This window comes from Apium graveolens, chromosome 6 (assembly GCF_009905375.1).
Source record: "Apium graveolens cultivar Ventura chromosome 6, ASM990537v1, whole genome shotgun sequence".
In the NCBI taxonomy this organism is placed as follows: Eukaryota; Viridiplantae; Streptophyta; class Magnoliopsida; order Apiales; family Apiaceae; genus Apium; species Apium graveolens.
Window position 1 is genome coordinate 65009334 of NC_133652.1, and position 25775 is coordinate 65035108.

Here is a 25775-nt window from a genome sequence, read left to right on the forward strand (position 1 = left end):
GAGGTTTATGTATCTGTGGACGAATTGCTCTGAGTTGTAGTATCCTGGAAGTGATATTTCTTCAACCCAACACAGCGTAAGTGGTACAATAATATCTTCAATAACAGTCTAGACTTCTCGAAGACTAGGCGACTCAGTTGTTCATAGTTCTTTCAGATTTGTTAAAACTTCTGTTAGAGTTAAGTATTCTATCCTCTTTTTATCAATTCAGTTGTTGGTATATTTTGTTGTTTGTCTTCGTGTTTTATTTCGTTAATTTGATTTAATTGTCTGCTGATTGTAATATATATAACTATATTATTGCGTGTAGTGTTAGTTTACGTACCCTTCAAAAATAAGCAACTAAATCTGAAAAATAGAGAACTCAAAACAACCACGACTAACAGCTACTTAATAATCCCTAATACTTATTTTTGACTTAGTAAATACATAAATAAAATTATTTCGACAAAAATTTAATCATGCGCTTTGAACTTATCATGTGCTTGACGCAAGAAAAAGAATTTTTAAGTCTTGACTTATTTAAGAAAGGTCCACAATTCAACTCATAGCTTATACGTGTATTTAAAAAAATGAATTGTATACCAAAAAAAACGCATAATGACTTAACAATTTATAATTATTTTATAAATGAAATTTATGTATTTATGTAAATGCAGGAGGAGGTCCATTATTATTAGTTGCATCATAGGCAATATTAGTCCCACTTTTGGAAATGATCCCTAACTTGATTTTCTTAAGAGGGTTCTTTTTATGCTTCGATGCAAGAATGTACTCAAAAGGAGTTTTATAAACAAAGTCAACACAAAAGCTTTTCACCAAATTATCAAGGTCCTTCACCTCGCCAGAGAACAAATCTATGTTACTGTGAAAAGATACAATTACAAAGCCCAAAAAAATCAGGTTACCAGGTAAGCTGTTAAAGATTGCATAAACTCGACTTGAATTATGGTGTTGAACTTAGCATGTGAAGAAATGAAAGGCATTATGGTGTCAAACTGCATAACTATCTCAACTTTTTAATTATCCAAAAAGGATGTTCAACTTTTCAGTTTCTTTTTCGAAGATTTTGATGTGCTTTCTTCCTTGTGCCGCTTCTTCGACTTTCTGTCATCAGATTTGGATGATTTCTCACTGTGGACGTCAATTGTCTTGCTAGCGACAACATTATCAGAGCCACCTTTGTCGATGGATTTCCGTTTTTTGTTTTTGGCCTTCAGAACTTTGTTATCTCTGGCAGGGTTGGCTTCAACTTCTGGTGTATGTTTGCCAGCAGGTTTTGTAGATGGGTCAAGCAACGTAGCGACGTGATTATCAATTTCTTTCCTCATCTCTTTTACCTTTTCTGGCTGTGACGAATGGTACGTTTTTGAAAGAAATGAGTTGTTCTTTGAGGATGTAGTGTTTGGGCCGAAGGTAGCATAGAATTCCTTGTAGGCAGATTCTTTCGTTGCTTGTCTCGATTTCCACTGTTCAGGGCGTTTTGCAAATCTATAATAAATAGCACAGAATCACTTATATAGATCAAGAAAACAAAAATAATTGTTACATCCAAGTTATAAGCTCTAGTTTCCTCATTTATACTTCTGAGATGACAGGGCATGGAATAATCGTAAATATATCGTATCATGAATAAATACCCCCCATTTTTCAGTCTTAAAGTATAATGGGGAAACTATATTTAAGTAAACAAAAATCTGGAACAGACCAGCCACCCACCAATATCACTTTTAATATGCTTGATTTATATCCAACCTGATGAAAGCCTACTCGGACATTTTGGTCACATTTTGACATGATAAGCAAAGTAAAATTGACACTTCATGATATTAACTTAATATAACCAAGCACTTATCTCGGGCAGAAGTGCAATTGTAGAAACCAAATATAAGTGCATTATAGAAACCAACATAAACCATTGTTACCTTCTACAGTTCTGCCAACTAAAGAAAGTAAGAATTTAACATATGAATATATCATAATACAATTCTTGTATTAATAGTATGAAACTTGTTAAAATTTCTAGACCAGGCGATCTGGGAAACGGTTAACCAGCTAACTTTACCAACTCTAGAAGAAGATTGGTTCGTTGAAGCTCAATCTTTACATTTTTGTACTCTATCCATATTATTATTTCATCTATGTGCAATAAAGCTAGAACTAAAGAGATATAACATGGACTTACCGGCAATCAATTTTATGTAGAAAAAAATCAATTTCCAGATTTTTATTTATATTTTTTTATAGTTAAAAAAATAATAAATCTAATTATCTTGGATAAAGTATTAATTACACAGGTAATAATCGAAAAATAGCATTACTTTGGAATCACAATCAGAAGTACAAAATAAAGGGAGGACAACTAACCCGTCAACATCAAGTATCCTCAAGAGATGTGGACCCTGCTTAGTCTTGGAGAGCTCAGATTGCACATCTAGCAACTCTGATACAATTACTTCTCTCATAGACAAATTGCTCACGCTGAAGCATTTTTCAACTGTAAATGCACCTGATGGGTGCAATGACAGGTCCTTGAAATGTCCTCGAAGCCTACACATATTGCAATAATTATAAGATATGGATGTAACTACTGCTGCGGCATAAGAAGTACTCACTTGTGCAATGAACTTTGACAATGATGTTCATCATAAATGCACATAGTGCCAACTGCCAAGTAGATGTAAATGAGCCAGCTCAGCAGTAATACGTAGAAAAGAAGATTTAAATGTAAATTATATATAAATGCAATACACCTCAAGTTTTAAACTTCTCTTTCTAAAATAAAGATACGACTACATAACACATTTCAATAAGAGAACAAATCAAACTTTCCAAAATAATTGAACAGAAGTTATAACCATCTCATTTTTCATGAAAAGGTGCACAAACATTCATTTATAACTTATTTCTTAAAATCGGACTGAAATACCATAATTATGGGTTTTAATATTACCAAACATCTAAGAAAAAAGTTCAAATAAATGAGACTGTTAGGCATCAGATTCTCTTATATCTTTTTCTACCGGCTCTGATGCTCCTCATATATATATATATATATAGAGAGAGAGAGAGAGAGAGTATATGAGTGAAGTTCTATGGAGTCCACTATTTCATTGAAGTCCTTGAAGTCCATATATGTTCTGCAAGTAAAATATAGCTTAAAATATTGCAAAACATATTATTTTTTGAAAAACATCACTATTTAATTAAAAATCTTGCAGATTGCATACATTTTACAAGCAGAACATTGCAAAATATATTATTTTACAAAACATGCTTAGTTTGCATAACATACATGTTTAGTTGTAGAACATACATATTGTACTTGTAAATGTACGAGATTTGCATGATTTTATTGAGGTGATGATATCTGTGAAACATGTTTTACAAGAATAACAAGTGTTACAAGATATTTTATTTGCAGAATGTAGATGGGACTCCGAGAACTCCAATAAAAAGGTGGACTCCATCGAACTTTACTCTCTCTCTCTCTCTCTCTCTCTCTCTCTCTCTATATATATATATATATATGTAGGCTAAACACTATTAGCGCTAAAAATAGAAGGGCCTGAAGGCTGTCATTAGCTTGTCTGAAACTACAGCAAACCCATGTAACAGACTACAACTTTATTATACCATCTCTTATGTGAAACAGGTGTGAAAGAGCAAGGCCTCAAGCCTCAATTCAGGTAGTGTTTGCTTGAAGCAAAAGTACTATTCTGTTGCCTTTAAAACTTATTTCTCAACCTTGACTACATCAATCATTGACTTAGAGTCTTAGCAGAAGCTCTACAATATAGCAGTTCCAGCTTTCATTCTCTATAAGTTTAATAATAACCGTACTCTAAGCCATTGTGACCTATCTTTGTATTATTACAGTACATTGACCCTACTCATCATAAACAGCCTATCCTATAACGGTGGTAGCTTTCTTTGCATGTAAATTTAGGATGAAGCTCTGTGCACGATCTGAAATAAACAAGCAACGTAAATGTGACATAGAGAAACACTGTGGTTTTATAAATTACCTGACAACTAATTTACGCTTCTGTTTCCCAGAAGCATTTGAACAAAGAAAAGCTTCTATAACCCGCGCACCACCAAAGTCTTTTAATGCGTGAAGGACATGGTCTGCTTCCAGGGAAGTGATACTTGAAATATAAGCCTGAATGAATTCCTATAGCCAACAAAAAAAATCAACTTAATTAATGAGTATTATATAAATGAAAAAAATGTACAACTGCAAGGTTAACATAATTTTGAGTACTTTACAAGTTAACATGGCTAAGAACACCTGTGTGCTCGCATGACCAAAGACCATAAGAATATAGAATATGTTAACAATCTGTGGATCCGTTATTTTGCCTTTCTAAAGCAGTATGTCGGTGTTAAAACATTAAACAGATAGAATATTATAGCTATTTATATTCTTGATGAACACACAAGGAGTCTAGTGGATTAAGGAAATAATTTGGCACATTTATACGTATGTATGGGGATAAATAATATTTGAGAAGGGAAGAGAGAGTATTCAGCTACTCCTTCAATACTGCTTATAATTATGATTTAGCACAAATCAAAATTAAGTCCCACTTTAGCAATATAAACTGAAAGTGATCATAAAATTACACTTACATTTGCATAAGCTGTTATGCAGCCGTTGCTTGTCATTTAGGAAAACAAAATTAAATATTACGGAACTACACAAACTTAGGAAGCCACATACACTTGGAAATTTAAACACTATCTGCAGAATCAAAGTGCCCATGACATGCATCTTTGCATCATTTGGCCAATTCCAGTTGGATTTATCTCGGCAGAAGAAGTAATTGTCAAGAAACAGAATCCGAGGAACTATGTATCTAGCAGACTCATTAGCAAGGCTTACGGAAGCAGCAAGGGCCTGACAACACTGTCAGAAAAGTGATAAATATGAAAAGATAGTTAGATAAACTGAAATCTATACAGAAGAAAGTCATCTTCCTAAAAGTTCAATAGTTATAAAGCTACATTGCTACTTCAAATGAATATATAAGCTAAAATCAGTAAAATTAATAATGAATTACGAACCTTAGTTTCGTGGCTATGAAGTCTTTGACCTGTAGCAATGATAGAAGCAACAACTCCAGACCTACCTACCTCAAACAAATCTTTGAACTTTGTACCAAGTTCCTCCCAGATCAAGTCCATCTTAAAGGCAAAACACAGAAAAAATAATTTTACAATCAAAGCATTAAAAAAATGAGACACAAACACATGTCGAAAAACTTAGGTCAGTAACCAAAAAGTAAGTTCATAGGTGCATTAAGAAACTAAACTACCAGCAAAAACAGATTGATCCTAAAAGAGGTAGATTACATAATAATGTATTGCATAACATGTCTATATGCGGTAAAAGTTAGAGCACATACGTGATTTTGGCACTTGGCATGTGAAATCAATGATTGTACAACAAAGTTCCCACAATGATGAGATGACAGGTCAAATATCGAGTTTTTAAAAACTTTTGCCAATAGTTCATCGTAAACTGTTTCAGGAGCAACTTCCAAGATAACCTGCAAATTTTAGTATGTAGATATGACGAAAGTAAAAACTGAGAGAAAGTAAAAACTGAGAGAAAGTGTATCGAAGTCTGGACTAATACAAACAGGTACACATTCACAACATTGCTTAGAAAATTGTTCCACCAAATATATTGTCTTCACCTCCATTAAATGGCTGAATGCGGCTTCTTTCATCAAACTCAAAAGCTTGTGCACTGCATTATTATCTATTAGCTTCCCTTCCTGAATATTCTCCATGCTACATCCGAGAAGAATTGGAATTACATGCAACAACTCTTCTTCATTTCCACTTAACATCTTCAAGGCAGTCTGCTACCAAGGAAATGTAACCTATCAAAACACTTCAACTTGACATTCTTACCGACTAGAAACTTGGCACTCAAAAAAATTGTGCATAGTGAGTAAGAGTATATTACTCAGACTCAGCTAGAAGTGTCCAACACAGATACCTGTCCAAGTATCAGATTCGGCAGCATTTTGAAAAATATAATTGTTTATGGCCTAAAACAAGTGTCCACGTCTGAGTGTCATCTAACACGGGTACTCGAAGGTAAAATGAAAAGTCCGAGTAATAGTGTAAGATTGACTATGTATGGTAAAATAAGTAATAGAACTGAAAAGGTGTGAAAACTTCAGATCATTTTATTTTTTATATATATTTATATACATTGATGTATCTAAAGTTAGATTTGGAACTATGCTATTAAAAAAATTAAACTACAATATATTTGAAGACGCATACTGCATGTCTTGACTCTTGAGTCTATGACTCTATAAAGACACCTAGATGGGATCAGATGAAGTAAATCTACGACCCAGATAGGCACATAAGACTACAAAACACTTGGCCACATAATTATACCTCTTCTTGTGTCTCTTGGAGAGTGAATAATATTACAACGGTTGATAAAGCTAATGGGAAAAAATGAAAATTACTTTTAAAAAGAAATTATATACAAAAAGATGCTGCTTAACGTTGAAAAAACAGAAAGTATAACAATAGCACCAATAAACTTTTCTTGAAGTACTACACAAAAAAGAGGCTGTTTCAAGTAGCAGAACAACATGCCTGTAAAACCAAACTGCTATATTGATCAACTTGGAGTGTCGTTATGTCTTCTCTGGCACCATTTAACATCTCTTTTACAAGATATATCAACAAATTGGGAAATCCTTGAGAATGTTGTTGTGACACATTCCTGTCAGAGTGAGCCGGCTTTAAATTCAAACGTTCTGCCAGAACAACAGACGACTTTTTGCCATGGGATTCTGCAGAATCTATAGGCACCCCTTTACAAAGACAAAGAAGACTTCGAAGAACATGTGATCCATAACAATCACACATAACATCAACAGGACTGAGCACAGTAGCCTAAGAAAAAAAAGGTGAAAAAAGTGAATCTTTTCAATAGCAACACATCTAACATATTTCCTACATTAAAGGTTATCCAATCTGCAGTTTGTACTTAGTTCTGCAGTTTCTACTTGGTTCTTTCAGAGTAATTTTTTTAAATCCAAAATGTTGAATTGATGATCCCGCCACATTTTGCTTGTACAAAACGTACCTGACAAATTGAAGTTACAGTATCCTCAATAAGTGAGTAATTCTCAGTATCCTGAAGATGCATAGCTAAAGCCTTAAGAGCGGACTCAGCTACATGAGAGCCAGATTTGTCCATAGCAATACGTGGGAAATCCTTTGAACATCCATGAAGAAAGCTGCAAAGATGATCTAGAGAACAGCCTTCAAGGAGGGATTGCAGGGTATGGCTTAAAATATAGTCCGTTGCAAGTTCTACTTCTTTCCCCCTTGCTTCTTCCAAGGCATTCCCACATATGCCAGCCCGTTCCTCATAGTCAATCTCGGTACCTTCAATAACATTTGAAATTTCCGAAAAGTATTTGGACACTTCAGGATCGACCTGTTTCCTAGAAATACAATTCGAAAAAAAAACATAATTTTAGTGTCTTCCTGAGAAAAAATTAGCTTAAAATGCACCATTCGGTTAGAGAAATAAAATTGAGAGGAAATCAAACAAATGTTCTATTTCCTCTTCCTTTTCACTTTATTCATAAACCTTGTCATAAAAAATAGAATTGCACTTCTTAATTTTTCTCTACTAGTCTTAATTACATCATTTTGTTCTCCCTTTATCTTTGCTCATAATTTTTATTCCCTTCCTCTTACCAAACGAAGCATCAACATACCATAACATACAGTACATAACTAACAATGAAAAACCTGATAAACGGTGTCTGCGACTCAAAGTCTTGTTGATGTCTCGAGAACTTCTTCGAATTAAAGGTATCATCATACCCACCATCATAATTCTTTTGAGAAGAATAATCCCCACCTCCTCTCTTATTCCCCTTTTTGTTCATGCCTCTTTTTTTCCCTCCGTGATTACGTGCACCATATTCCCCAACCATTTAGTTCAGATTACAATATTCACTATCCAATGAACAAATGCTTTAAACCTACCAAAGAAAGAATCGCGCGAATTAGTTACTTTCAATACTTTCAAAAACAAACACAGCATAGCTGTATCGTATAAACTCGAAAACTTCAAATTGAACAGCATATAATCAAAAGGAGAATGTGACACAAATAAAATCACTACACTGACACGACTGAACTAACAGAAACAAACTTAATTATAAAGAAAGAGAACAAGTTCCTAATTAGAATGTTTAGTTTGTTTCAAGTTGAAATTAATAAATCTGTAAAAGCAAATAAGAAGCAAGAGATGAATGAGTGCAGCAGAAATAGAGAGGATGCATATATAAATAATTGATTAAAGAAGCATATGCATATGTAAATATAAAGGGTATACTTAGAGGCTTGTGATATCTCTATTTCCGGCTGGTAAATTCAACCCGATAGCCTCTCTTTCTATTCACTGATTTTCAACAATACTACGACCACCCGGAAATATCAAAACCCTGCATTCTTCACTAAAACCCAATTGGGCTGGGCCTATTTAGCTACATATTTTAGGTCTCTTTTGTCAATTTCAAATTTTGGACTGGGCCTGTTATATTATTTCAATATACTAAGAAGTGTAACAGGGTACATTAATTTTTTATGATTTTATATTATATCAAAAATACTAAAGTGATATAGTTTTAATCAATATATGCCTATATGTACAAATATTTTGAATATTTATATGAATTCCATCTTGTTTTTTATTCACAAATAATTTGAATTTTTATGAATACATCTATCTATCTATCTATCTATCTATCTATACAATCTATCTATACATCTATACAATTATATTAAAAACGAAACAATGAAAGTTTGGTTGGTAGTCGGTCTGGTCACCATAATTATAATAATATTTAAAATAAAAAAATTTCACAAATAGATAAATATTCATAACAGTATTATAATATGTCTAATGGTTTTTATTAAAACAAAATAATATATAAAATTAAACCGACTGGGCTAAACAAAATTATAATATTGATCCAATTTTAAATAAAAAATTTAAAAAACTACATATATTTAGTTGGATTTTAAGAATCGGGCTAAAATAAAATAATAAATATTATTAATCCTGCTAAAAATATTATATTGTTGGACCAGACTATAACAAAATAAAATTTGAAAGGAAATTTGTGGGGTCGATATAATGTTATCAAACTACCGGCCGGGCTAAAGAAAAAATTATACAATTGATCCAATTTTAAATAAAAAAAATTAAAAAAAAACTACATACATTTAGTTGAATTTGAAGAATCGGGCTAAAATAAAATAATAAATATTATTGATCCCGCTAAAAACATTATATTATTGAACCGGACTATAACAAAAAAAAATTGAAAGAAAATTTGTAAGGTCGAAATTGTATGATCCGGGATATTGCGTGTAATTATTTTTATCAATAAATGATTTTTATGTGATTATTATGTGATTTTTAATGAATTATCTGATGATGGGTGTGGATATGTGGATGCTTATATGTGGTAAAGTATAAGTGTGTTAATTTTATTATGTCCAGAACAAAGTATAGATAAGTGTGGTATTTTTCTAGTAATTTTTGGAGTGTTATACGATTTTATATTAATTTATGAGTTTATTAAATTATTTTCTAAATAATTACAAAATTATTTTGTAAAGACGGGAATCGTCCAACTTCAGCCGTTTTACGTTTCACAACCCGAAACTCTTCCGAAAACTCCTTCCTAACCTAATCTCGTAATTCCGGACATTTTCCGTATTTTAACTTTTTCGATCCGAATTACGTTTTGACATGTGCACGGCCCGACGCAAGATTTTCGATACGATAATAATTTTGATAAAGCAACAAAACCCGTATTCTCAAAAGAAGGGATAATATTACATTATTTTCGTATAAAGTGTTTTATAAGAAGTCTGGTTTGAATAATTATCCACTACGGGTATCAAATCGGATCGTTTTTGCAGTTACTTAGCGGCTAACTAACTAATTTATCGATCCAACACGAACCAATATTCCATAAATATATTTATATATATATATCCCTTTTTATTATTTCATTTTATTCGTATAATCATAATTGATCAGCAAAAATATGAAATTTATAGAGAAAACCCTAATTATTCGTCGCGTTCTTGATAATCAAACGCACAAACGAAGGCGTTATCAAACTCCAATTCGGGCGTGCAATGTATCAAATCGAAGCTCTTAAAAACCTTGTTATTCCCAAGGAACTAACAATGAGATTTACAAATGGGGGGTTGAATGTAAATCTCAAAACTTTTTCAAGTTTTGAGCAGTTTCAAAAGTTAAGTGAATGATGAACAGATGTGTATGAATTGCTTTAAGCAAGCGCAGACAGATGTATATTCAAAACACAAATGTAAAGAACACAAAGGTTTTAAAAACTTTTCTGGTGGATTTGTTGTTCCACCAGAGATGTGTATTTCAGAAAATCTGTGATACAAATAATTGTTCACAGCTGCTTCCTAGTACAAACTAGATAATTTTCTCTCTGAATTTTTCTAAACAACTCTTGAAAATTCACACCTAATTACTAGTTGCAACTTGGTTGATATATCACCAAGTATTTCAAGTGAAGACAAAGATAAAATACAATTATAAAATAGTCCTTCATATGTTTCTTCTTCATTTCTCTATCCAATGCAATATAAGATAATCTGTGAATTTTTGAATACTTCCTTGTTTGCACCAGAATGGAAATGCTGCTTTTTCTTGATTCCTCCAAGAGGCTACTACATTCCAATTGTCTCTGTCAATCCATGTGACTCTGTCAGCTTATGAATTGTCACTATCAACTGCTATGGAACTGAGCATCCATTGAAACTTTCATCCGTTGGAGGCTTTATCCGTTAATGCTCTTATCCGTTGAAGTTTTAGCAGTTGAAGCTTTATCCGTTGATGCACTCATCCGTTGATGGATGTTTTCCGTTGAAGCTTTAGAGACATCCGTTGAGGCTTTGTTTCTCATCCGTTGAAGGTCTTTAATTAACCAGTTGATACTACTTCATTTATACAAAATTACAAGGCATGAAATATTTACAATTAGCCCTCCTATTTGCATATCCACTAGTAGTCAACATGACTCATAATTTCCTACAACTTCTAAGAATTATAACTCATTTACAAAGACTGAAATGTGCTACAATACTAAACTTATTTCTAAGTAAAGCTACTCCATCAACGGATAGCCAAAGTGGTCTTATCCGTTGAGGCTACAAACACTGGATTTCGACTTAAGTGTTTTGTTTAACTTATCATCAAACTAATACACATATATTCCTAACAATCTCCCCCTATTTATGTCTACTATAACTGTAAGCATAAATTCAGGGTTATCTTGATGATAACAAAATACTTAACAAATATATGAGTTGAAACTAAGTAGAAATTCAAAAGTGCTGCAAAAGTGTATGTACTGAGATAGAGTTGAAGATTTACAGTGTTTCCAAGGGTGCTCCTTTAGCCTGAGCAAATCATTTTCTTTTCCTTTGTTCCCTTGTTTTATTCCCTAGCCTCCTGTCATTTTCCTCTACTTGGAGTTGGAGTTGTCTGTAGAATTCAGCTTCATCTTTATCACTGATATCCAACTTAGATTGCATGTCCTTGAGAGTTTCATTACTGGCAATCTTAAGCTGATCTTCAAGTCTGAAAAATCTTCTGACTCCTTTATTGTCTCTGAACTCCATCAACCAATGAGGTGATTTATGAATTGTAGTTCCATGCTCTGGGATGAGTAATGTTCTAGGCAAGGAATTTGACTACCACCAAGTCTTCCTTATGCTGGCAATCTTGTTGAGAATCTCAGTCTTGGCAGTCCTAGTAAAACCAGTGTCCTTTTTTATAGCTGAGTAGACTCTAATCAAGGTAGAATAGCCCTCATTTAGAATTCTTTGAAGAGGCCAAGTTCTTTCCACACTTCCTTTATACTTGAACACTAGTCTTTCTGGTAGCTGTCCATAGGCACTTATTCCCCTTACTTCCTTCAGCTCATCCAGGTAGAGTTCAATATCTGTATATTATTTTATGTCACAAATATGAACATAATCATCCTTTGAGGCTTGTGGCTTAGGCTTAGGTTTATGTTTCTGAGTGAATTTACTTGAGGTTGGGGGAGGTATGGATTTGGATTTTCTTTTCAGTTCCTTTGGTGGTGGAAGAGTGGTTAAGAAGGTAGGCAATTTGATGGTGTCCCAATCAACAGGTTCCTCTTTAGGGATGATTGGTTCACCATAGATATTTATACTGGGATCAAGAACAAAAGGTTCAGGAATAGAAAGTTGTGGTTTGGATTTTGATTGAATTACTTCAGTGTCATCTTCACTCTTCCTTTTTGCCCTAACCTTCTTTTTGTTACCCTTCTGCCATTTCTTTCTTTCCTCTCTTTCTTCTTCCACACTTTCACCAACCATATTCCCCATATCCACATTTATGCTTTCAGTCTTGTTTCCTTCACTCTTGTCTTCAATCTTCTTCTTTTCTTCAATTAGACTTGACTTTAGCTGTTTTTCAAGCTTTGCTTGTGCTCTTTTGTCAGCCTTCACTTTTTAGCTTCTTCCTTTAGCCTCATGGTCTCTTCCCTCTTGGCTATTGAGAATTTGGGATGTCCTTGAATCACACAGATACTCTTTCCCTTTCTATAGATGATAGCCATATTCATTCTTTCCACTACATCCTGGGTCTCTTTGTGCTTTATGATATTACCACCCAAAACTTTGTCTTCATCAGGCTTTGGAAGAGGAAAATCCACTTCTTTTAGCTGAGCAGGAGTTAGAGGGTTCTTTGTAGAGGCCTTGTTGAATCTAGTGGTTGGCCTAAGTACCATGGGCTTCAGGTTCCTTGAAGAGGTTTCTCCAACCTTATTCCCCCTTACTAGCTTGTGCTCCATAATGATTGGCTCAACTTTTGTGTTATGTTTCACAGATAGAGATTTTGCAGTTGTAGAACCAAACACTTGTTGCATCCTTTCATCAATTTTCCTCCTTTGCTCTTTTACCTTCATCTCAACTGCTACTAGCTGGACTAGATCAATTCCATCAAGCTTTCCTTTGATTTTAAGTATTGGAGAAGTAGTGATGGCATGAACTAGCACTTTTGATATTTGAATGTGTGTAGATGGCTCCCCTTCCCCTTTATTCTCCCCCTTTTTTTTATCATCAAGGAGAGGGGTCAAGCCCTGTGCTTTAGCCAGTTGCACTAGAAGACTAGTCTGAGACTGTTGATTTTGAAGAATGGTCACCATAGAGTTTTCAATAACTTGAACTCTTTCCTCCAATTTGGCCATCTTCTTTTCAGCATCTAATTTTCTTCTCAGTCTCAGTAACAGTTCCTGCATGGTACCAAATGGCATGATTGCATCCAGCTTCTCAGTATTGTAGGACTTTAAATCAGCTATATCATTTTTTAGTTCATCCACACTTAGATTCTGTCTTAATTGTTGTAGCTTCATGAGGTGTAGAGAATCTAAGTGGGCTTAGAGAATGGCCTTGGTACCAGCATTGGAAGTTTCCTGAATTGCCTTTTGGATAGCCATGACTTGTTTGACTAAGGATACATTGAAATGCCCTGGTGTAGACTCCTTTGTCAATGCCCATTCAGGTAACTCTGGAATAGAGCTTGGGCCTTCATCTCCCCGTAAGCTCATGCTTCCATCAAAAGAACCAGAGTCATCATCATTAGAATTTACTCCAAATTCTTCAGATGGCTCTCCAGCTGTAGAAGGCAGCATATTGACAGCAGCTTTATCCCTTTGTAGAGATTCTGAAGTATGTACTAGGTTTAAAGTCTTTTCTGCCTCCTCATTGCCCTGAGTAGCCAACAGTTGATAGGCTGACACAGGATGAGTAAAAGTGTCAGCATCCAAAAAAATGTTATCAATTTCAGCTCTGTAATATTGCTGAAATTGTCCTTCCTTGTCAGCCTCATCCACAATCATTGACTCACTAGCAATGGATGGATCCACCCTTATATCTCCTGTACCTGCTTTTCTCTCAATTTCTCTCTTTTCTTGCATCAGGGACTCCCCCTGGCTCACACTCCTCACACCCTCACCTTCACCTACTAAGGTGGTACTCCTCTCACTTTCTTTTGCCATGCTGGAAGAATAGCATGCATATTTGGACTCTCAAGCTCTCATTTTGCCTGGGAGCAACCCAGCCTCTCACTCAAGTTTTCATTCCCTTCCCTCAATCCTAGAGGTGATTGTACAGTAACCATGTCTTCTACACTTGAAATTAATTCAGTTGTTTGTGTAGAGACCATCAACGTATAAGGAGTATCTGTTGAAGTTGAAACTGATGGTATCAACGGATAACTGCTGTTAAGCTTATCCGTTGAAGAACAACCACTTGTCAACGGATGAGGGATATCCGTTGAAGAAGGAAAACAAGTAGAAATTGAAAGTAACATAATTGTTGAATCTGTGTGGATTGATTTTAAATTAAGTGACACAGATTCTTTAACTAAGTCTGAAAGAATTGGCTGATGATCCAACAAATCGTCTAAAAGATGATGATCACCAGTACTTGAGTGGGGCTCCTCCCTGAGTTGTAAAGAGGGAGAATCGGGAATTGATGTAAAAATCATGTCCATATCCAGAGATGGTGATGGAGAATTTGGTGGTTGGTGTGTGTCAATTTTGAGAGAATGGGGTTGTGACTCCACATTTATTGGAGTCACATCAAGCTGAATTTGTGAAGGCATAGATACAAGTGATTGTATATGTGCATTGTGTGCACCCAGTGTTGAAACTAGGGTTTTGACCTTCTTTCTTCTTGTGAAGGCTTTTACAGGTGAGTGTGTGGCTTCAGTGTCCCTCCCTCTTTTGTTCTGTGTCCCTGGTTGGGGACTATTTTCAATAGCTACACCCTTTTGGGAGGGTTCAACTAGAGATGAGTTTGAATCCTTTTCAACCACCACAGTCTTTTGAGAAATTGTGGCTTGGCTAGCTTGGGTACCACTCACCTCTCCTACCTTATTGTGAGGGTTTTCTTTATGTTCACCCCTCCCCTCACCACTAACACTTGTTCACTCCCCTCAGGGTTTTTGGTAGTTGTTATAACTGTTGTCTTTTGAGAGACAACAGAGGTGGCTTTCTTTGACTTGGATTTTGAAAATTTAGGTTTGGTGGCCTTGGTAGGAATCTGTTGGGGCATTGACACAGATCCCATGGCCACACTTGAAGGCAAAGAAATATTAGGGTTGGAAGTAGTAGGAGTTGAAGAAGTATTTACCTTACTTACCTGAGGTGCAGCCATTATTGGTAAGTATACCAATGGCACCTCACTGTGGAGGTCAATCCTTAAAAGGTCTGCAAGGATCCTCTTCTCTTGTACCCAATATTTGAGCTTATTACTCTCATTATTTATGACCAAACCTTCAGCAACATGGTTAGCCAATAACATAAAGAATCTAGCATAATAGATGTTATGAGTTCTATTAGCCTTGTTACCTAACCTAGTACCTAATTCTAGCATAACATAGTTGCTAAAATTATAGTACCTATCAGAAACCAGCATATAGAGTATATTAAAAAGAGCTGAAGTTATTGCATCAAAATTACTAATTTTTCCAGAGAAAATCTTGATAAAGGCATCACTGAGAAAACTCCACTCTTTCCTAAGGCCTTTTCTTTTAATACTACCTAAACTAGTAGAATCAAGGGAATAGCCTATGGAATCTAACATGCTAGATACATCATTATCAGTGTGTGGTGTCATGGAATTGTTTTCAGGTAATTTAAAACAGGACTGTATATCATTAGAGTTAATACAGTAATCCTTACCTTTGAGAGAGTAGGAGATGGTCATATTAGTGGGGTTGAACTCAGCAGTTGTCCAAATCTCCTCAACTACCTCACAGTAAATCATTGGGGCTTCCAGCATTGAATAGCTCAGTTTGCAGTTCTTGATGAAATCCATCATCTTGTGATAATCTGAGTGGGCTTCATTCTTTTCCACCAAAGCTACGAAATTGTTTTTCTCATAGACAAACCCAGATTGGGACATTATCTTTACTACTGGTGCCATTGTTGTGGGTAGAAGTTGCAGAGAAAAGTTGAGAGTTTTGGGAGAGAAAGAGAGTAAAAGCTTTTGAAATTTCAAGAAAGCGTAAAGTGAAAATAAGAATTCAAAGGGGCTTTTATACTTTCTCAAATTAAAACATAAAGAGAATGATTAAACAATAATTTTAAGTAAATTACAGTCGTTTGAGAATAAAAGAAAAACTGTATGTATTCTAAAAACTGCCTTTAATACAAATACATATAACTGTATATATATATGTATCAACGGTTAAGAAAATAGAATCAACGGTTGTGATCCACTCAAATCGACTGATGTGACTGTTCAGCGGATGAGGTAAACGGTCATCCGTTGAAGATTAACACAGTTTTATCCGTTGAAGGATAAAATTTCCAGAAATGTATTTGTCTTTCAACGGATAATGAACATCTGTTGATGGAACAACTTCGGCTTTCAACGGATAGAAAATATCCATTGATAGAATAAACTTTACTTAAAGCCAACTTTGTTCCTGCAACAAATTCATTTCAGGCTGCATAACAAATTATAATTAGGACATGAATTTAGGAATAATTAAGCATACCTAGCTCACTTACCAATCTTGTGAATGTTAATTCATCAAGTGGCTTGGTAAATATGTCTGCAATTTGTTTTTCACTTGGAACAAAATGAAGTTCCACTGTACCATTCATCACATGTTCCCTTATAAAGTGGTACTTGATGTCAATGTGCTTGGTTCTTGAATGCTGCACTGGATTTTCAGTAATGGCAATGGCACTTGTGTTGTCACAGAATATTGAAATTTTGTCAACATTTATCCCATAGTCAAATAGTTAATTCCTCATCCATAATATCTGTGCACATCAACTACCAGCAGCAATGTACTCAGCCTCAGCTGTTGATGTAGAAACATAATTTTGCTTCTTACTGAACTATGACACAAGCTTATTCCCTAGAAATTGACAGGTGCCAGTTGTACTTTTCCTGTCTATTTTGCAACCTGCATAATCTGCATCTGAGTTGCCAATTAGATCAAAACCAGACTCTCTAGGGTACCAAATTCCTAGATTTGGAGTCCCTTTGAGATATCTGAATATTCTTTTAATAGAAACTAAGTGAGATTCTCTAGGATCAGCTTGAAATCTAGCACAAAGGCATATAGAGAACATTATATCAGGTCTACTAGCAGTTAAATATAGAAGTGAGCCAACCATGCCTCTATAGCTTGTAATGTCCACAAACTTTTCAATCTTGTTTAATTCAAGCTTAGTGGCAGTGGCCATGGGAGTTTTTGCAGATGAACATTCCATTAAATCAAACTTCTTTAAAAGATTATAAATATATTTAGTTTGACTAATGAAAATTCCATTACTAACTTGTTTAACTTATAAACCAAGAAAATAGATTAGCTCTCCCATCATGCTCATTTCATATTTACTTTGCATTAAATTAGAAAACTTTATACAAAGTTTATCATCTATAGAACCAAATATAATATCATCTACATAAATTTGAACAAGTATTGTAGAGCCATTAATATTTCTAAAGAAAAGAGTTTTGTCAACAGTACCTCTAGTGAAGTGATTATCTAGAAGAAATTTTGACGAAGTCTCATACCAGGCTCTAGGTGTTTGCTTTAGTCCATAGAGTGCTTTCAACAGATAATACACATGGTCTGGAAAACTTGGATCTTCAAAACCTGGAGGTTGACTCACATAGACTTCTTCCTCCAATTCTCCATTCAGAAATGCACTCTTGATATCCATTTGATAGACTTTGAAATTGGCATGGGCTGCATAGGCTAGAAAAATTCTGATGGCTTCAAGTCTTGCAACAGGAGCAAATGTCTCATCAAAATCTATTCCCTCTTGTTGAGAGTAGCCCTTGGCAACCAATCTAGCTTTATTCCTTATGACAATGCCATTTTCATCCATCTTGTTTCTGAATACCCATTTTGTGTCAATAGAACTCTTGCTCTTTGGCTTGGGTACCAGCTTCCATACTTTGTTCCTCTCAAATTGGTTTAGCTCCTCTTGCATAGCTACAATCCAATCTGGATCCAGTAGAGCTTCTTCCACTCTCTTAGGTTCCTCCTGTGATAGAAAACTATTGTATAGACATTCATCTTGAGTAGCCCTTCTAGTTTGCACCTTAGATGTTGCATCACCAATGATTAGTTCAAAGGGATGATTCTTGGTCCATTTCATTTGAGGTGGTAGATTAGCTCTAGATGAGGTGGCCTCAGTGTTGTCATGATGTGAGATAGAATGTTGATTAGTTGAAACTCCCCATGAGTTATTGGTCCTTTGCAAGGAACTGGGAGTTCTATCAACTGATGATGTAATTTGATTATCTGTTGATGAACTATGATCAACGGATGCTTTATTATGTACTTCAACGGATGATGCACTTTGTCTTTCAACGGATCCTGCATTACTTCTGTCAACGGATACTGAGTTATGACTTTCAACTGATGCAGCATTTTGCGCATTATCCAAAGGCAAAATTTGAATCTCTTTTGAATTGTCTTCTCCATCATTCTCATCTTCACTATCATCACAATATATCTCAATGTTGTCAAATTTGAGTCCTTCATGGTGTCCCTCATCTGTTAGTCCATCAATCTTTTTATCATCAAACATAACATGCACAGATTCCATAACAATATTGGTTCTTAGATTGTAGACCCTATATGATTTTCCAGCAGAATAACCAACAAATATCCCTTCATCAGCCTTTGCATCAAACTTGCCTTTGTGATCAGGTTGGTTCCTTAGAATGTAGCATTTGCAACCAAAGACATGAATGAAGTTTAAGGTTGATTTTCTTCTCTTGAACAATTAATAGGGAGTCATGCCTTGTGCCTGATTAATTAGAGAAATATTCTGAGTGTAACATGCACAGTTAACAGCCTCAGCCTAAAACTATGTTGGGAGTTTTGACTCTTCAAGCATTGTTCTTGCAGCTTCAATTAGTGATATGTTCTTCCTTTCCACCACACAATTTTGTTGTGGAGTCCTTGGAGCTGAGAACTCATGCATGATCCCATTTTCTTCACAGAACAACCTCATGGTAGAATTCCTGAACTCAGTTCCATTGTCACTCCTGATATTCCTTACTTTGAAATCTGGATGGTTGTTGACTTGCTTGATATGATTGATAATGATTTCACTAGCTTCTTCCTTTGATCCAAGAAAATAGGTCTATGAAAACTTTTAGAAATCATCTACAATCACTAGGCAATATCTTTTCCTTGAAATTGACAATACATTGACTGGTCCAAAAAGATCCATGTGTAGCAATTGTAATGGTTCATCAATTGCTGATTCAAGCTTCTTACTGAATGATGCTCTCTTTTGCTTTCCTTTCTGACAAGAATCGCAAGGTCCATCCCTTGAGAATTCCACTAGAGGCATTCCTCTAACTAAGTCCTTTTTGACTAGATCATTCATTGTCTTGAAATTCAAATGGGGCAGCTTCCTGTGCCATAGCCAACTTTCATCTTGACTTGCTTTGCTGAAAAGACAAGTGATTGATTCTGCATTTGTAGAGTTGAAGTCAGCCAAGTACACATTCCCTTTTCTAACTCCAGTTAGAACCACTTTGTTTTCCTTCTTACTGGTAACAACACAGGCTTCAGAATTGAAGGAAACAGTATTCCCTCTGTCACATAGTTGACTGATGCTCAATAGATTGTGTTTGAGACCATCAACTAGTGCAACTTCATCAATGATGACATTTTCCTTTGAAATCAAGCCATATCCCATAGTGAACCCTTTGCTGTCATCTCCAAAGGTTATGCTAGGGCCAGCTCTCTTCTTGAACTCTGTGAGCAGGGTAAAATCTCCTGTCATGTGCCTTGAACAACCACTGTCCAAGTACCATAGATTCCTTCTTTTTCCCTGCACACAACAAAATCAAATCAAGTTGATTTTGGTACCCAAGTTTCCTTGGGTCCAGCCTTGTTAGTCTTTTTCCTAGACTTCACACTTCCTGCACCTTTTGACTTAGGTAACTTTGAGTCAACCTTGGTCTCAGATGTAGTTGGTTGAAGTGTAGGGTTAGTCACAGAATTATTTAGCACATTTGGTTGAATTTGATAAGGCATAGATTGTGCAAACATGTTATTCCACATAGGCATGTTGTATGGCATTTGAGGCATACTAAATGCAGCAAAATAAGGATTATTAACATATGGCATGTTTACAAAATGTGCATGAGGATTCTGTTGAGACAAAACAGGCATAGCATGTAGTGGTGACATAGACATGTTAGGCATAGAAGAAGATAAAGGCACGGGAGCATTCTTTACAGATTTGCAGTTAGCAGATAGATGATTAACACTACTACAATGCACACAACTTTTTCTAGGAGCATACTTATCAGGTGTGTAGTTGTTGTGTTTGTTAATCCCTACCTTCCCATTTCTATTGGATTTTCTTTTAGGTTCCTTTTTATCCTCAACCAACTTAAGCCTATTCTTCAATTGATCTAAAGTCATATGTCCTATATTTACCTTACTCGCATCTTTGGATGTGCTAGCTTCTTCTTTGACAAAGTTCTTGGAAGTTGAACCAAACTTCTTACTGAGATTTTTCAAATTATCCTTTTTAGAATCATTTGCCTGTTTCAATTGATCAGCCTTCAACGGATGCTCCTTTTCTTCCTTCAATGGATGACTTTCATCATCCTTTGATTCCACATCCGTTGACAGTCCGTCAATCAATTCCATTTCCTTTTTGTTTTTCTTCCAGGCATTCTCACAGAAGGATCCAATTCCCTGAACTTTGGCAATTTGAGCACTAACATCCATAGATGTTTTCCAGGCCTTGATTACCTCTTGCTCATGTTCTAGTTGTTTAGAAAGAATTTCTACTTTCTTAACAGACTCTTCTAGTTCACATTCAAGAGATAAGCATTTGATTTTAATCTTTTCAAACTCAATTACCTTACCCTCTAACATAGCATTCCTATCACTTAAAAACAAATTATTCTCTTTAATTCTCATGTTTTCTTTAGTCAGTGATTTAAGCGAAACACGTAAATGATACAATTCAGTAGACATATCATTTATAGCTTCATTGCATTCATCTTTAGAAAGCTGAGAGAGGTCAGTAGTGATTACCTGGTTGCTTGATGAACTAGTTTCATTCTCATCAGAATTAGCCAGCAGGGCTAAGTTGACATACTCCATATCATCATCTTCATTGGCTCCATCAGCTGCACAGTCATTTTCTTGAGTCAGAAAAGCCCTTTCCTTTTGTTTGAGCAATTCGAAATATTTCTTTTTGTAATCCACTTGCTCAAATTTCTTCTTTTCAGAAGTTGGCTTTCTGCACTTACTTGCAAAGTGTCCACTTGTGCCACAGTTATAACACTTGAACTTAGACTTGTCCACCATGTTCTTGTTTGGCTTAGTGGCTCTAGTGTTTTTCTTGAATTTCATCTTTGCAAATCTTCTGGACAGAAAGGCCAGATGTTCATCAACATCATCAGAGTCATCTTGACTGGAATTGTCTTCAACCTCAGCTGTTTTCTCCTTTCCCTTGCTTGATTTTGATTTGCTTGTGCCAATTTTGAGACTTGGCATTGCCTTTTCTTCATTCCTGGCTTCAATTCTCTCATTTTCAGCTACAAGTGCAACTGATCCACCTTTTTTCTTTCCCTTCTCCAACAGCTCATCTTGCTCCATCTCAAGTTCATAGGTCTTCAAAATTCCATATAATCTTTCAAGTGTGAAGTCCTTATAATCTTGAGAATTCCTTAGTGAAACAGTCATAGGCTTCCATTCCTTTGGTAGAGACCTTAGAAATTTTAAGTTGGAGTCCTTGACTTGGTACACTCTGTCATACAGCTTCAATCCATTCAACAGTTTCTGAAATCTATTGAAAGTATCATTCAATGATTCTCCTTCGGAATGAAAATATTCATATTGTTGAATGAGAAGCTGCATTTTATTTTCTCTAACTTGCTCAGTACCTTCACATATAAGTTGTACAGTATCCCAAATTTCCTTAGCAGAGAGGCTGTTAATGACATTATCAAACATATCTTTGTCTAGGCCATTAAACAGAATGTTCATGGCCTTCTTGTCCTTGTGAACCTCTTCAATATCTTCAGGAGTCCATTCTGCTCTTGGCTTGGGAATAGACTGTCTAACAGCAACTGTGGCAGTAGCAGCTGTGGCCACTTTATGAGGGATGTGAGGTCCATTCTCAATGCAGTTTATGTAGCTTTCATCTTGAGAGAGAAGATGTAGATGCATCTTCACTTTCCAGTGATGATAATTATCTCTTTCCAGGATTGGAATCTTCACTCCAATATCCTTCTTACTCATGATGTTAGTAGAATAGATCTTTAATCTCTTTGTATGTTAAGAGCTAGCATTGATACCAATTGTTATTCCCAAGGAACTAACAATGAGATTTACAGAAGGGGGGTTGAATGTAAATCTCAAAACTTTTTCAAGTTTTGAGCAGTTTCAAAAGCTAAGTGTATGATGAACAGATGTGTGTGAATTGCTTTAAGCAAGTGCAGACAGATGTATATTCAAAACACAAATGTAAAGAACACAAAGGCTTTAAAAACTTTTCTGGTGGATTTGTTGTTCCACCAGAGATGTGTATTTCAGAAAATATGTGATACAAATAATTGTTCACAGCTGCTTCCTAGTACAAACTAGATGATTTTCTCTCTGAATTTTTCTAAATAGCTCTTGAAAATTCACACCTAATTATTAGCTGCAACTTGGATTATATATCACCAAGTATTTCAAGTGAAGACAAAGATAAAATACAATTATAAAATAGTCCTTCGAATGGTTCTTCTTCATTTCTCTATCCAATGCAGTCTAAGATAATCTGTGAATCTTTGAATACTTCCTTGTTTGCACTAGAATGGAAATGCTGCTTTTTCTTGATTCCTCCAAGAGGCTACCACATTCCAATTGTCTCTGTCAACCCATGTGCCTCTGTCAGCTTATGAATTGTCACTATCAACTGTTATGGAACTGAGCATCCATTGAAGCTTTCATCCGTTGGAGGCTTTATCCGTTGATGCTCTTATCCGTTGAAGCTTTAGCAGTTGAAGCTTTATCCATTGATGCACATATCCGTTGATGGATGTTATCCGTTGAAGCTTTAGAGACATCTGTTGAGGCTTTGTTTCTCATCCGTTGAAGGTCTTTAATTTACCAGTTGATACTACTTCATTTATACAAAATTACAAGGCATGAAATATTCACAATTAGCCCTCCTATTTGCATATCCACTAGTAGTCAACATGACTCATAATTTCCTACAAGTTCTAAGAATTATAACTCATTTACAAACACTGAAATGTGCTACAATACTAAACTTATTTCTAAGTAAAGCTACTCCATCAACGGATAGCCAAAGTGGTCTTATCCGTTGAGGCTACAAATACTAGATTTCTACTTAAGTGTTTTGTTTAACTTATCATCAAACTAATACACATATATTCCTAACAAACCTCTTTCTGAATCCACCATCTATCCTAGTGCATAAATCAAGGTATTTTTCTGATTTAATTATTTTATTTCAAATTATTTATGAATTAAAATATGAATTTTTATTCTTGATGTTGTTTGTATGATTTGATGGTATAACCATATATATCTTTTCATCCTGGTCATTTTGGTATATTATATGTCAAATTTGGAGTTCAATAATGTCGAAAATGATGTTTGATTCTAGAAATTTGAAATTAGGGTTCTAGTTTCATATGAATGTATTTAATTCGAATTGGGATCTTCTTTTCTAATGATTCTGGATGAAACACCATATCATTAACAAGTTCAGTAGATCTCCAGGAGTCGATTAACAGTTTTCAATCGTTAAGGAGAGTCGAATTCAAACAGATCGGAAAAAGGGAAGGCTAGCCGGTGACGGCGAGTTTCTTCAAATTTTCCGACGTGATCTTGATGTGGTTACTGAATTTGATTATGTATTTAAGCTTCTGGTGATGATCTCTCGTGTTCTGGGAGCTCTGGTGGCCACTCGCCACCGATTTCATTGATTTCGGCGATACAGAGGTCATCGGCGACGATGGCGACGCCAAACTGCAACTCAGTCCCCGGTTTTCGAAGATGGTGACTTTAAGTCACTAAAGTTTTAAAAATTGCAAATCAGCCGCATACTTTCAAAACTTTACACTTTTAAACTCCCGAACAAAGTTTCAAAACCTTACACTTTACCCCCTGGAATTTCTATAATTTTAAAAATTATTTTTATTTATTTATTTTAATTCCAAAAATACTTTTAAATTATTTAAAAATTCAGAAACAAACCTAAATTATTTGGTTAATTAATCTTAATTAATAATTAATTAATTAATTGGTCAATTAATTTAAATATTAATTGATTAATTAATTTAATTGATTTTAATTGATTATTTAATTAGATTTAATTATTTATTTTAATTTAAAAAATCTGAAAAATAATTTTGAGCTTTAAATTATTATTTTAAATTATTTTCAAGTCTCGATAATTATTATAAAATTATTTTAAAGTCAGATTCAGGTGTTCGAACCCTATTATTTAATTATAAATTGATTCGGATTCCCGTTTTAATTCTGAAAAATGATCAAAAATTCATAATAAATAACTTGAAAATCATTTTGACCCCGAATCTTCTTTGAAAAATTATTTTGATCGAATATATTGCGTGCTATATGCTACGTGCAATCTGATAGATACTTGTGATGCCTAGCAGAGTAAGCGAGACATAGAAAAGAAAGTCAGGATCAGTAAATTGAACTGAAGTGTAGAAAAAGAAAGCAAGTGATCGATGAATAGAAGCAAGGCATATAAAAAGAAGGAAAGTGATGGAAAAGTAAAACTGTTAGATGGGTACAAGTAAAGTTAGAAATCATCGATGGTAATAAGGCAAGTACTTTTGAACCTTCTTCAAGATATATTGCAAATATTTTCAAACTCTTGCATAACATGTTGCTAGTATTCATAATAAATCATGTTTTATATTGCAAGCGCTTTAAACTATTCAACCTTGAACCCTGATTCTTATTGATCTTGAGCCATAAACCGTATTCTTCATAAACCATTAATTGTTGAATTCTCAAATACGAGCCAGACATATGCGATACTACTCCACAAATACATATCTACCACATACTAATTTCTGATATTGAATTGCTTGACATACCAACCCTTATTCCTTGTTTAACAGAAGACCAATCCTTGGAACCCTTGAACCCTTGGTCTTCTACTTTTTGATTCTTTCCTTGATTGAAAGCCAATCTTTTTGAATTCCTTGATATACCTTCATGGTATTGTGAATCACCATATGCTTCAAAATAAATGTTGTTTATGATTCAGCTTATTGAATTACATTGGTTATCATATTGAATTATTTTAGAATTTGATGATTTTATAAATGTGGACCAGATTCGTGGTCGGACCAGATTCGTGGTCATAATAGGCCAATGTGTGCCTTGGATCCAGTATATAGAGCAAAGCTGGGAACCTTGCTCAGGGTTAGTGCATAACTGATCAGCAACCTAACCTTGTTTTTTAAAAAAAAAATAAAAAGTGAATATCCAATTCTAATCATTGCTTATTCAGAAACTTGATTTTTCTGATTTATTTCAATTGATTATTGTTTAACCTCAGTTATTGCTATTATGACTTGTTGAGCTAGTTAGCTCAATCTTGCAAATCTTTTTA

At 34.8% G+C, this 25775-nt stretch overlaps 1 protein-coding gene across 1 annotated transcript; it reads right to left on the reverse strand.

Moving 5' to 3' along the window:
- Nucleotides 1–770: 770 nt before the first annotated feature.
- Nucleotides 771–8519, reverse strand: LOC141666541 (pumilio homolog 23). The gene is made up of 11 exons (XM_074472598.1): nt 8399–8519; nt 7807–8042; nt 7130–7493; nt 6634–6936; nt 5706–5873; nt 5412–5555; nt 5071–5190; nt 4727–4912; nt 4029–4177; nt 2368–2550; nt 771–1491 (listed from the first exon to the last, which is right to left on the reverse strand). Exons 2-11 carry the CDS (start codon nt 7992–7994, stop codon nt 1041–1043), a joined length of 2256 nt encoding a protein of 751 aa, XP_074328699.1. The 5' UTR covers nt 7995–8042; nt 8399–8519; the 3' UTR covers nt 771–1040.
- Between the last annotated feature and the right edge of the window lie 17256 nt (nt 8520–25775).